At 44.2% G+C, this 13,244-nt stretch overlaps 5 protein-coding genes across 5 annotated transcripts; 2 read left to right on the top strand and 3 right to left on the bottom strand.

Moving 5' to 3' along the window:
- Positions 1–87: 87 nt before the first annotated feature.
- EDB91DRAFT_1088552 (uncharacterized protein) lies at positions 88–571 on the top strand (the record flags this gene model as incomplete). The annotated part of the gene is made up of 2 exons (XM_041316470.1): positions 88–131; positions 284–571. Coding segments are annotated over 2 exons (332 nt in total), but the record flags the coding sequence as incomplete, so codon positions are not given.
- Positions 572–3,044: 2,473 nt separating this feature from the next.
- EDB91DRAFT_1064536 (uncharacterized protein) lies at positions 3,045–4,173 on the top strand (the record flags this gene model as incomplete). The annotated part of the gene is made up of 4 exons (XM_041314714.1): positions 3,045–3,276; positions 3,444–3,514; positions 3,576–3,725; positions 3,778–4,173. Coding segments are annotated over 4 exons (849 nt in total), but the record flags the coding sequence as incomplete, so codon positions are not given.
- A 3,503-nt stretch (positions 4,174–7,676) lies between these two features.
- On the bottom strand, positions 7,677–8,333 carry EDB91DRAFT_301128 (uncharacterized protein). Its single transcript, XM_041326773.1, has 3 exons — positions 8,211–8,333; positions 7,883–8,160; positions 7,677–7,814 (listed from the first exon to the last, which is right to left on the bottom strand). The coding sequence occupies exons 1-3, from the start codon at positions 8,238–8,240 to the stop codon at positions 7,772–7,774; spliced, it is 351 nt and encodes a 116-aa protein (XP_041169187.1). The 5' UTR covers positions 8,241–8,333; the 3' UTR covers positions 7,677–7,771.
- A 3,530-nt stretch (positions 8,334–11,863) lies between these two features.
- EDB91DRAFT_1064540 (uncharacterized protein) lies at positions 11,864–12,487 on the bottom strand (the record flags this gene model as incomplete). The annotated part of the gene is made up of 2 exons (XM_041314715.1): positions 11,864–12,353; positions 12,405–12,487. Coding segments are annotated over 2 exons (573 nt in total), but the record flags the coding sequence as incomplete, so codon positions are not given.
- A 164-nt stretch (positions 12,488–12,651) lies between these two features.
- On the bottom strand, positions 12,652–12,888 carry EDB91DRAFT_1037293 (uncharacterized protein; the record flags this gene model as incomplete). Its single annotated transcript, XM_041312830.1, has 1 exon — positions 12,652–12,888. A coding segment is annotated over one exon (237 nt), but the record flags the coding sequence as incomplete, so codon positions are not given.
- Positions 12,889–13,244: the final 356 nt, after the last annotated feature.

The following is a 13,244-nucleotide window of genomic DNA, read 5'->3' as shown; positions in this document are numbered from 1 at the left end:
CGGAGTGCCTTCGCTTTGGGGACATGAGTGTTTGACATGTGGAGTGCCTTCACTTTGAGGACATGCCAGTGAGCATTTGACATGCAGAGTGCCGTCGCTTTGAGGACACATCACAGAAGCCTCCGCCAATAGTACGCGTCACCTGTCATGCGGTCCCCCCAATGAACATGGGAGCTGTGACAAAAAGGGCAGGGTATTGGAGAGCGTTTGACATGCAGAGGGCCTTCGCTTTGAAGACATGAGCGTTTGACATGCGGAGTGCCTTCGCTTTGAGACATCACAGAAGCCTCCGCCAATAGTAAAGGACAAGGAGAAAAAGCTCTACTGTGTCTACGTTGCTGTCGGCCAGAAGCGTTCAACTGTTGCTCAGCTTGTCAAGACCCTTGAGGAAAATGACGCAATGAAGTACTCTACCATTGTTGCTGCTACCGCCTCGGAGGCTGCTCCCCTGCAGTACCTTGCGCCCTTCTCTGGCTGTGCCATGGGTTCAATGAACATGGGAGCTGCGACCAAAATGGCAGGATATCGGAGAGCATTTGACATGTGGAGGGCCTTCACTTTGAGGACATGAGCATTTGACATGCGGAGTGCCTTCGCTTTGAGACATCACAGAAGCCTCCGTTAATGGTACGCGTCACCTGGAATGCAGTCCCCCTGATGAACACGATGACCACTTGCACAGTGATCCCTACAAACCAGCCATGAGGGTAGTCCAGACACCACATTATTCAACTCACCAATAAAGGTAATCGTACTGATCATAGAAACAAGACATGTCGGAGACCAGCGTCTGTGCAATGGTGTCGTGTCCTGGTGTCTCCATGGGGCTCGGGATCTTGATGCCAGGGAAGTGGGGTAGCAGACGGTGATCTGATAGACAGACTGCAACAAGATCTGCTTGTACATATCCACCGTGAAAAGTGGCGCTGTCTGCCTATTGGACTTCTGGTGTAGAAGTAATGAATATGTGAGAATAAGGTTCTCATGCACGCTAGAATTGCGTTTAACCCTTACCTGACTTCAAATGCTGGTCAGTCGAGGTCCAGTATGTTCATGCAACAGACCCGAAACATCCTGAGAAGTTGATCGAGAACGATCCTTTGAGCATCAAATGAACCATAGCCAAAGTGGTCAGAAGGCTATGATTGGCTACCAAATGATGGGTGCCATCACACCTTTTGGGTATCAATCAAGAACGTGTTGTCCTTTACTGGAAGATAGCGTGATCAATCAGCTCTGTAGGTCAAAAAGATCGATGAGATAGCGGTCGTATAGAGTATCATCGAACACATACCAGGCCCAGAGTCCAATGTCAATGTGCCATGCTGGTGAGGCGTGGCAAAACCCTGAAATCATCTAAGTCCGAATTTGAGCCATTTTAGTTATTACTACTACCACCACTGTAAAATTGACGAAATTTGCTCACCTTTCAAGTCTTGCTCCTTTCAACACTCCGACTCATCATAATGTCTACTCGCCGTGTTACCCGCACCAAGAATGCAACTCAGCATCCTGGTCTTCCAGATGTGGTCCCAAAGAAGAAATGTCATACTGCAGCAGAAGTAGCTGCTGAGCGTCAATTCAAGATAGACGCCAAAGAAGCAAAGGAATGTACCAAAAGCGCTGGGATCAAACGAGTTGCCGAATACGAGAAGAACCAAGCCGACAAGGACGTGTTGACCGACACTACCCCGAGGGCTGCAGCCTTACCAAAGCCAAAGCCCCATCCAAGGCCCATTCCGAAGAAGATTTGTGTCAAACCCACCCCGCCGCCTGTCGAAGACAACACGTTCATTTCTGATGTCAAGATGGATGACACCGTCGCTGACACCAGCACCTTCAATCCAGATCCATCCCAAGCCTCAGAAACAACTGACTCCAATACAGATGACTCAGAGCTGAGTGAAAATCCTGCGTCACCGCCGAAAAAGAAGGCGAAGGTCGACAAACAGGAGGGCACGAAGGTGCAGGCTAAGAAGCCTAAGGTACGGGATGCAATCAAGGCGGCGCAACTTGAAGAGGTGAATGAGCAGGAGAAGAATAAGAAGAGGAAGATAGACCCACCTGCCAGCACAATAAGTATTGAATCAGATATGGAGTCGAGTGTCCAGGTTATCGACACGACACCTCAGGCGGCTCACAGCAAAAGATCAGCCCTCCCAGCTGACAGCCTCGATGACAATGTCATGGTCACCGACCCTCCAACCCGGAATGTGCCTAAGAAGGCTCCTAGTATAAAATCAGCCCCGCCAGCTCAGGTCGATCGCTCAGATGACGAACCTATGGATACTGATCTCCCAGATAAGCCTCAGTGGGCAATGCCGGTCTTGAGCAATGAGAACACACCAAAGGCACGGCCTCATGATAATCAGACTGAAGAAAGGGGTAGCAGGAAGGAGAAGGCAATGGAGAAGCCCAATGATAAGGGGAAGGGGAAGGGGAAGGGCGACCAAAAATGTGATAAGAAACTTCAGCCGATAAGGTACGATGTTCAATTCTTCTTTTCCTGTTGTGACTTGTCCCATCAATATCATGCTCACCCTCGACGAAACAACCCTTTATTATTTTTTTCTCAGTGATTCTACTAGTACTACCAACCCAAAGGAATTTTCAACTGGCATCAATGATTGGGCCGCAAGCATCCCAAAGAACGCAAAGCCTGGTAGCAAGGCCAACACCAGCCAGCCCAGCATTTTTAAAAATAGCTCAACCTCGCGCCGCAATGGATCCGTTCTTCCCCCCCTGACCAATGGCAGCACTCGATCATCGTCTAATTCAGTCCTGACCAACAACGTTTTGATTTCTCACGCCGCGCCGGTGATTCACATCAATGAAGAACCCAAAAAGAACAGTCGCCTGGAAATCATTGATGGAGGACTCTCTGACGAGGACGAGACCCAAGGTCTTGAATGTGAGGCTGCGATCGCTAGCCCTCCCAAAGGGAAAAAACGAGTTACGAGCGCAATGAGTGTCTGTTTTGACATTGTGTTTATTTCCACTACTGACTACTACTACAGGCTCTTGTTAAAGGCTCCCCTGTCCGTCAAACTGAACGAGCGAAGAAACCCAGCAATGACGACCTCCCCGAAGGCATCGATCAGAAAATTTGGCGCCGTGTCTTTATCTCAACATACATCCAATATGTCGCGACATTGGCCAATCCCTGGGAGGTTCCCACCAAGCTGGCGTGTGAGAAGATGCAGGTGATTTGGGATGCAGTCTTTCCCAACATCACCCACACAGTGTCAAGCCTTAGTTCAGTCTACTACATTGTAAGTGCGCTCAATTTTATCAATGGTGGTACTAATTTAGATGTACTTCAATATAGGCTGTCCAGCGAGTCGCTGACTCCTACCGCAGCCACATTGGCTCCACGGCTATTGCAATTGTCATCGCGTACCTCAAATCTCAGGACTCGCTGAGGGACTCCGACGATAATCGAGCCGAATTTGCGGAGTATGCACTCAGCAACCTTCGGTTCTTATACAAGAAGGTGAATGGCGATGACAAGTCTGTAAGTACTTCTTCCATCTCAATCAATTACCGAGTTGTCATTGTGCTAATGCTTAGTGCAGAAATTCTGGGGCCTTTATCAAGGTGCATTTATTGTGCAAACCTTTGGTGCACACTTCACCGCAACCCGTGGCGCTCGGAAGATACCTGGGGTAGACAAGCCAGGTGTACTGGCGAATCCTGCTGGGGGTCTCGCATTGTCGTGTGCCGCGGTATGTACTTGTCATTTTTTTATTCTTTAATCTCACCAACTGTTTTAACTAGGTCGAACGAGCATTGACCCTCTGGTCTACTCGTACGCTCACCATTAAAATGGTTCAGGCCGCGAAGAACAAAACTAGCATTTCGTTGCCGAAGACAATGAATCAGACTACCGGCAAGGTGTCCTGTTGGCAAACAGGATTCAACGACGTCTCCTGGGGTACATCTACACGTGCCTATGCGAAGGCTATCATGAAGAACCTCCACGAGGACAAGTTCGAAGTCATCATTGCATCTGCCATGGAATTCTCGAAGAAGAAGAGTCATCCTGGCGATGACGTCAACGATGCTGCCTTGAAGGATGAGCTTGATCTGGATGAGCGTGCTCAGTTGGTGGATATATCAGACACCGAGTCCGAGGGAGATGACGGCCGTGGCTCCGAGTCTGATGTGGAGTAGGAGCCTTAACGTGGCTTGCACCTTCCTCGAAGCCAATGGTGATTCTTTTTTTTCATTGTATTTACTACTACGAGGCTAATGTTTAATGCTAGTGGGCTAATGCTGCTGCTGCTGATGTTAATATCCAGACCGCGTCTTCCTGCCATCACGGCGTGTAAATGAGCCTGAGTTTCTTCTAGTTGTTCACTGTACTACTACTACTACCCTTTCCCTCAGGCTCTCGAGCCGCTGCTGCTATCTGGTGATACTAGTACTAGTATCATGGACCTACCACTACTAGCCTAGTACTAGCCGCCACACCTCTGACATGTTTTGATAGTTCTTACCATGCTTAGTATTCGCTCTTGCCTGCCACCTTAACTCGCTTTGTACTTGGTTGCCATATGAAAATGGACACTGTTTGTGCTGTTTTGCCTTACTCAATGCTTGAACAGATGCTTTCTCGCCACTTGAACAGATGCTTTTTCACCACTTGAAGGCTAGTACTACTATCACTGGCAGGGAAAATAGTACACGCTGCTTTTAGCTTATCTCACTTTGTGTCCTTAAGGGTGCGCTCAAGTTCAATCAGGACCACTCAGAAAGGGGTAAAGTAGTATAAAGTACATGAAGTGGTGCGCATGCAATAAGTAGCACTAAGTCACCCATGCATTTTTCACTTAATTTTGACTTTTGAAACTTTGGGGCCTGAAAGCGCTTTGAAACAATCTCCCCACTAGTAGTAAGTACCACTTCAAGCTGAGTTGACTGCATACTAGTAGTACCTTTCAAGTTGCTTAGCTATAATAAGCACAGCAATCAGAGCAGCTAAGTCACATTCATCTGAAGACCCTACTTGTGGCAAGTCACAATTTCCTTAATTTTTTTTTGCTGAATCTGACTTAAAATATTTATTAAGTGATGCTAAGTTTATCTAAGGTTCATTAAGATTTTTTTGATTTTCCTGATGTATTGCATTAACTATGCTCATTAGCATGTTCAGTGATGCATCAGATCATGCTAAAGTAGTACACCTAGGCCATAGACCACATGTTCGCATTTTCAACCACCTACTGTGGGAACTTCTCCACAACACCCAAAACATAGCCCATTTTAGGTATTCTCTCAAATATCAACCTTTCCCATACCCTGCCCATCAATCCCTGTCTCACCACTACACCACAATTAGATATAGCCTCTAGTTAAGTAGTAGTATAGGTTATATACACATCATAGAACATAATAAACCGCTTTTTCCCTTTGTTTTTGTACCAATACCTGCTACAGAGCCTCTGTGAGTGTGACCTAATAAAAAACATATCAAAAACTGTTTCGCATTTTTGCCCCTCTGGTATTGTGGTACTCTAGAGTGTTTAGAATATGTTTATAAATGTATATGTACCTATCAGAGCCCTCACTTCACCCCCTAGAGCGTCCTATACCATGTTCTGTGCTGTACTAGCATAAAATAGAAAATAGCTACGAAAATTTTGAGCTTTAGGTATATAGACTTGGAAATATGATCCCCAACATCCCTTCAATAGTATACACAACATATCAGGAGCATAGGTCAACAAGATCAGTCCCTGTGGTGCTATATACTTACCCTCTCCTGGTGGTTCACCCCCTGGGAAAACTTTTCCTGCAGCTCCAGCCCTTCAGGATGGTAGGGGGCCTGTTCCTATTGATATATATATATTGTAAATCACATAGCTGCATGAGAATAGCAACAGAATCTGTCTGTAGAATAGAACATCTCCTCCTGGCTGCACTACTGCATATTTTCGCATTTTTGAGGTTTTTCACCACATTATCATTGCACAAACTATCCAGGCTGTTCATTTTCTACTTCTAGTACATATATTAAGTCTTTCCATGGCAAGGATCAGACAGGAAGATGTCAGAGTATTGATATCAAAGATATATCTCCTATTCTCACTGATTAGGAGTCTCAGACATGTATTGGATGATATGTTATGATCGGACTATCACAATACATGCCATACATACTGGGAAACACAGTCCTTAAGTATTGGAAGGATCCATCAAGACATGAGAGCAGGGGAATCCAGTAGATAAGAAAAAGAGCGTGGCAAACTAAAAAGTCCAAACATCGAAAATAGTGTGTTGCAGTGTACACATTAAGTTAGTAGTAAGACTGTAATGCTGCAACAACACTTTGACACCAAAACACTTCCACATTACTTTCACTCTTAGAATATAGTGTAGTACAGGATATTTGGGTGGTCTACATTCTATTTAGTTCATTTTTAACAAAATCTTCGACATAGATATTAGTATATTCATGTACTAGTAATAAATCTCCAACCAGAGTAAATCTCCAACTTACATTCACTTTGCTTATCACTCACTTATTTATGAATGGATCTTTCTACAAATTCACAGGTGGTATCATGGGTATAGGACAATCATGTAGCAAGTGGCTAATTACACAGAAGTGTCCTCATGAGACCCTAGATTACTTATCAGTGAATCTCCCTGACATACCCCTGATATCAATACTCTGACATCTTTCTGTCTGATCCTTGCCATGGAAAGACTTAATATATGTACTAGAAGTAGAAAATGAACAGCCTGGATAGTTTGTGCAATGATAATGTGGTGAAAAACCTCAAAAATGCGAAAATATGCAGTAGTGCAGCCAGGAGGAGATGTTCTATTCTACAGACAGATTCTGTTGCTATTCTCATGCAGCTATGTGATTTACAATATATATATATCAATAGGAACAGGCCCCCTACCATCCTGAAGGGCTGGAGCTGCAGGAAAAGTTTTCCCAGGGGGTGAACCACCAGGAGAGGGTAAGTATATAGCACCACAGGGACTGATCTTGTTGACCTATGCTCCTGATATGTTGTGTATACTATTGAAGGGATGTTGGGGATCATATTTCCAAGTCTATATACCTAAAGCTCAAAATTTTCGTAGCTATTTTCTATTTTATGCTAGTACAGCACAGAACATGGTATAGGACGCTCTAGGGGGTGAAGTGAGGGCTCTGATAGGTACATATACATTTATAAACATATTCTAAACACTCTAGAGTACCACAATACCAGAGGGGCAAAAATGCGAAACAGTTTTTGATATGTTTTTTATTAGGTCACACTCACAGAGGCTCTGTAGCAGGTATTGGTACAAAAACAAAGGGAAAAAGCGGTTTATTATGTTCTATGATGTGTATATAACCTATACTACTACTTAACTAGAGGCTATATCTAATTGTGGTGTAGTGGTGAGACAGGGATTGATGGGGAGGGTGTGGGAAAGGTTGATATTTGAGAGAATACCTAAAATGGGCTATGTTTTGGGTGTTGTGGAGAAGTTCCCACAGTAGGTGGTTGAAAATGCGAACATGTGACCCTGTGAGTGGCTGTGCTAAGGTAATGCATCACATTCCCAAATGGAGCAAAGGGTGATGCATCAACCACTAGCAGTGTTGTTGCATTAGAAGTCTCTGCTACTTAGCCTGTTCTTGTGCATTAAAATGACATTATAGCCTGGCCAATGAGAGGTTGGAAAGTGAGTATCATAGGGTAGTTCCATGGCCTGTTCAAGCGCGATGTCAGGAAGTGGAATGTAGATAGCATCTTCTGTCTCACGAGATCATCAGCACGGTCCCCCTCGGGGCCTTGTGGAGCCTAGCGTATGTATCATAGATCATCATTAGTCACATTGATGTATTGAATTCGACCATCTGATCACTCACGTTGGCTTCCATGACTTCTGCCAATCAGGCACCTCAGGATATTCAGTCTTGGCCCACTCTGGGAGCTGCTCTGCACTCTTCACAGCTATCTGAATGAGAGCGCCTACTTCAGCCATGAGGACTTCTGTTTTTGGCTTTCCAAGGTCCTTGTGCAGGGCACCGCAAATGAGCTCCTGTTCATTCTGCGCCATGTGTGCAAGCTGGTATAGCTGGTGCTGACGCCATGCTATGGGGCGGGTCAATCCACTACGGAACATCGCTCTAAGAGCATCTCTGATCTTCAATGCTAATGGGATCGAACAAAAAATGCTGAACAAACAGCACTCACATTTGGGATCGTACTGACGGGAGTTGGCATCTCTCAGTGGCCGATCGATCGATCAGTCAAGCTGTTGAGAGATAGTGCGGCATGACTGACTTTGATTTCATTCACACACTGGCAATCATCGATTGGGTAAGCAATGCATCTTCAATTAATCCCCAATCATTTTTGAGATGATCTCCTTGTGTGTTGCCTTGTTTGGCTGATGAACTTTCCAATATCTGATGCTGATTATGTAACATGTTCAAGGTGCAACGGGCCCCATCACTAAAATTCAAATTGCAATATCAACCCATATGTTGACAATATAATGTAGACAATAACTGTAATCCGTCACAATATTGGTCGTGTATATACATATATGGGTATCCTCGTTGTCCAATTTGAAGCATGTTTGCATAGACTTGGCGACACTCACATTAAGCAACAAAAGTGCGGACACCCTCATATATTCAGTGTATTACATTGGTTTAGCACCAAAGCACCATAAGCCAGCTTCCCGCCATCTCTCACAACTTGCTACTCCAAGAGATGTGTGAGTCTTGCCAGTGATAATTGTGCAATCTTCTATTATCAATATTTATCAAGATATGTAGACCAAATGTTTCTCATTTTTCAGTTATGTAAAAGAGAGTCTGGTACTGCACAAGTTTCAAAACTATAGTCTCATGAAGTTTGTGACATAGACTGGACAAAGTCTTCACCAGTCAAATATGGCTGTGTATTTCCCAGCTGAGGCCACCACATGAACATCAGATCATATGTCACCAATTTCCTTTGTACTGCCAGTTGCATATTTTGCACGTCACTCAACAGCATGTAAAATCAAGCTAGAAACTTCTGCAGAGTAAATAGATAAATCATTGTGTAGATATTTGCAGTAGATAGTCTTGTACTGTACTAGTTCAAAAAATATATGTAAGGCTTGGTGTGAGTTTGAAGTGGAATTGGAGTGAAATGAAGTGAGTAAATGACGAGCGCGACAGTGATCTAGACAAGTCAGTAAGGGTATAAGGCAGGGACTTTCTGTGAGGCTTCTTGGTCATTCTTGGAGCGGGGATGTGAATATAGGATTTGCTGCTCGATATGAGAGTACAGTGGCTCAAAAAACTGTCCACATGTTTTCACATTTTTCACTATCTATGATATTGTGTGATAATATACAAAGACCTCAAGGACATGCTGGTACCATATTGTAGTACTACTTCAGGGCTTTCAATTGAGCACTATGCCGTGGGAATTGGTGAAGATAAGGTGGAGATATGAGGCTTACAAAATGATGACTCATGCAGACAGTTTTTTGACTCAAGTATTTTACAGTGATAATCAGGTATTCTAGTACTTTGTGTGACCTCCCTTGGCTTTAATTACTACCTCTATCCTTCTAGGCATACTCTTGAAACTATATCTAACTATATAAACCAGAATGTCTCTTGTGTCATAGTCAGAATCACCATAAAAGCCATCTCCTCTGCTTAAAGAGATAATATCCTCTCCCTGTCCTATTCTGGCCTCTCTGCTCATCAAATTTCCTCTAGAACTGGAGTATGCAAGTATACTGTGACCAATTTTATCAAAGAAAGCCACCTGGACAAGGAAAACTCTTGTGGAGGACATCCATCTCTACTCATAAGAGGGCTATCATCCAACATATCACTACAGGAAAGGCTGATAATGCTGTCCAAGCCACCCATTATATCAATTCCACCATTACCACCACTGTCTCTTCACAAACTGTGAGGAATGTTCTCAAGGTGGCTCATCTCAAGGCAGTAACAAAGCAGACATGCCTATTCTCTCTATTACACATAGGCAGAGAAGACTAGCCTTTGGCTTGGCCCATCAAAACTGGACTATAGAGGACTGGAAGCATGTTATATGGTCAGATGAGACCAAAATCAATAGGATTGGGTCAGATGGGAAGGTATATGTATGGAAAAAGAAGGGTAATTCTCTAACAGACAGAGAGGTTAGTGGGACTGTCACATTTGGAGGAGGTTCTCTAATGGTATGGGGCTGTATGGGATGGAATTTTGTGTGTATGCTTGCTGAAGTTGAGGGGAGGGTAGATGCTAAGCAGTATGTGGACATTCTAAATGACCACTTGCTGCCTAGCATAGCTGAATCAGGGATTGAGGGAGAAGACATCATTTTCCAACAGGATAATCATCCCAAGAATACATTTAGGAGAGCCAGACAATGGTTTTAAGAACATAATATCAATGTTCTTGACTGGCAAGCACAGTCCCCTGATGTCAATGTCATTGAACATCTCTGGGGAACACTCAAGATGAAGCTTCAAGCCTATGAAACCCCCCTAAAGGAGTATGGGAGCTATGGGAGAGAGTAGTAGTGGAATGGGGAAATATTACAGCAGAATATTGCCAGAAATCGATTGAGAGTATGCCTAGAAGGATAGTGGGAGTAATTAAAGCCAGGGGAGGTCACCCAAAGTACTAGAATACCTGATTATCACTGTAAAATACTTGAGTCAAAAAACTGTCTGCATGAGTCATCATTTTGTAAGCCTCATATCTCCACCTTATCTTCACCAATTCCCACGGCATAGTGCTCAATTGAAAGCCCTGAAGTAGTACTACAATATGGTACCCAGCATGTCCTTGAGGTCTTTGTATATTATCACACAATATCATAGATAGTGAAAAATGTGAAAACATGTGGAAAGTTTTTTGAGCCACTGTACATGGGCAGTTTATATACGGTTTCGAGTGTATGACTAGGCCGGAATCGGCATGTAGAGGATATGGTGAAGTGAAAGGGCTCTGTCAAGGAAAGGGATAGTAAGGTGTAAGCAGTAGGTAAAGTACAAGAAAAGATGAAAGGAGATATAGGGGAATGTATCCACGTAACTCGGATGCGAAGAGTAAGGCTCTTCGCATTGGTTGAGTTATGTGGACATGCTATTTGCATATCTATCTGAAGGCTTGGTCGGCATGTAGAGGATGTGGAATCCTTACATCACCTCCCTACTTCGAATATCGACCATCCCTGGTTGATCTTCCAACAATTGAACTAAAAAAATTTGCGTGGTGCATGGTAAGGTATGAAGGCAGAATAGCGAGATAAAATAAAATAAATGAAAGAACACATCTAGTTTTCAATGGCGATGGTGCCGGCAAGGTCTTCGATATTGATGTATTGGGTAACATTGAGAGAAGTCGGGGAACGAGGGTGGTAAGGGATAAGATGAAATGCGGCGAACTTGAGTTTCAAGATGGAGCCGTCGACTTCTGTGAGGCGGTAAGAGCCTCCTGCGGAGCACGAGACTACGATCATTAGGCCAAAATAGCGTGGCTTGCACTTGGTGTTTGATGTGGCTTCAATTTTCTTATTTAGGACAAGAACAAGTGAGCCGGACGGGAAATTATAGTCGTGGATCATGTTGGCAAAATGTTTCTTGAAGTCGTGGGTAGATGTGAAGCGGCTCTTGAGTACTTGAGCGTGAATTTCAGCTAAGTCTTCTTCTCATTTGGCTAATTGGCGAGCACGAATGGCTAATAGGTCTTCAGTAGTGATCTGGGTTGTGATGTCGGGGAGCAGGAAGGTAGCTTCAGTGATATCAAAAGGTAGAAGAGGCTCAGTACCGTGTGTGATAAAGAATGGTGTGTGTCCTGTTGACGATTCCATTTTCAGCAGCTTCATTCAAGTTGACATCCAATGTCATAGAGAAGTCCTACGGTCATCTGAGGGGGTATATGCTTGAACAGCTGGTCCAGGAGAGTGAGCGCATAGTGTTGCTTTTCTCCCGCTGATGTGAGGTTGACAAGCCAGAGGACACAGTCATGTCTGCATGGCAGGGCCATCAGGCCTGTGTTGGTAACAAAACAAGTACTTGCCTTTTCACGCTTTTTGTCTGCAGCAATGAAGGATTCTCCGCATCCATTCAACACAGACACTGGCACACACATCCCTTCTTCATAGCAATCCTCCTCCTCTTCCGCTCTGGAGGCTCGCATTTGATGTCTTTTTCCACAACAACTTTTTACAAAATCCTCCATTGCTTTGACATCGTCGTTTGACAGGAAGAATGTTGGAGTTGGATTAGGAGGGTCGATACTGCTAGCACCGCGAGGATTAGTCGAACACTTTTGAGTAAAGCAGGCATCTATGCAAACAATAATGTCTGGGCTGGTATTGTCAATTAAAAGCGGAATAATACGAGCTGAGACACAAACTTACATAGAACGAGCATCTGCTCCACAGCAAGCATTTCCTCTGAAATAAAGCAGGCAATGAGAACGAAGGTATTCAGATGGCTGATCAATGAGTGGGATATGTGCCTGACCCCTCCGAACGTTGGCAATGACAGTAGAAATGTGATTGTGAGCCAAGATGCTCAGCACTCAGTACCAGTGAAAAGTATTTCTGAAATGACGACACAAGTTATTCTGATGAAAGACTGAGCATCATTGTATGCAAGAGGATTGGAAAGGCTAACCTTGCATGAAAACTTGTACCTCATTCCATCTAGAAAGGTTTCCACTGCATTGCACCATGCGATTTGGTTGGGAGCCTGGTGTACAAAGAGAAGACGGACGAACTCTAAAATGTGCAAGTCAACTGTGAGTGAGGGAGCGAGAGGAGTGCATGGAAACAGACCATGACAAAGGAGTTGGAGGGGTACAGGGAAACAAGGGCATGTGATGATGTTAATTTCTTTCAATGCTGGAGGGTACATGAGATAGATTGTGGAGAAGAGTGACAAATAACATACCGTCAAAGTGCACACATGCAACTGTAATACTCCAAGTCCTACACCCAGCTTGGCAAACTCCAAGATCTTGCTGAGCTTGTCCTGGTGCGTTGGTATAACGTAACACCAAAGTTTATTGGATATAGGATAGATATGGTACAAGGAGTGACAGAATGACATCTTGTGACCATCTGCACCACTGGTTGGCCCTTTTCTGTGAGCTGGTCAGACGACAGCTGATAGGATCATTGGAGAAATGTAGGGAGTTGCTGAAGAGAACCTTATTGGTAATATCTTCTTGTATTACTGATGTCCTGGAGGCAGAC

Source organism: Suillus paluster, assembly GCF_016628075.1.
Source record: "Suillus paluster strain FC165 chromosome Unknown EDB91scaffold_205, whole genome shotgun sequence".
NCBI classification, from domain to species: domain Eukaryota; kingdom Fungi; phylum Basidiomycota; class Agaricomycetes; order Boletales; family Suillaceae; genus Suillus; species Suillus paluster.
Note: the sequence above shows the minus strand (reverse complement) of the source record. Positions and strands in the feature narration are given on the sequence as shown.

Coding starts and splice junctions, on each gene's coding strand:
- EDB91DRAFT_301128 (XM_041326773.1), bottom strand. CDS start 8,240: ATGCCAACTCCCGTCAGTACGATCCCAAAT. Junction 8,161..8,210: donor CCGTCAGTACGATCCCAAAT/GTGAGTGCTGTT, acceptor TTAGCATTGAAG/ATCAGAGATGCTCTTAGAGC. Junction 7,815..7,882: donor CAGAAGTCATGGAAGCCAAC/GTGAGTGATCAG, acceptor TACATACGCTAG/GCTCCACAAGGCCCCGAGGG.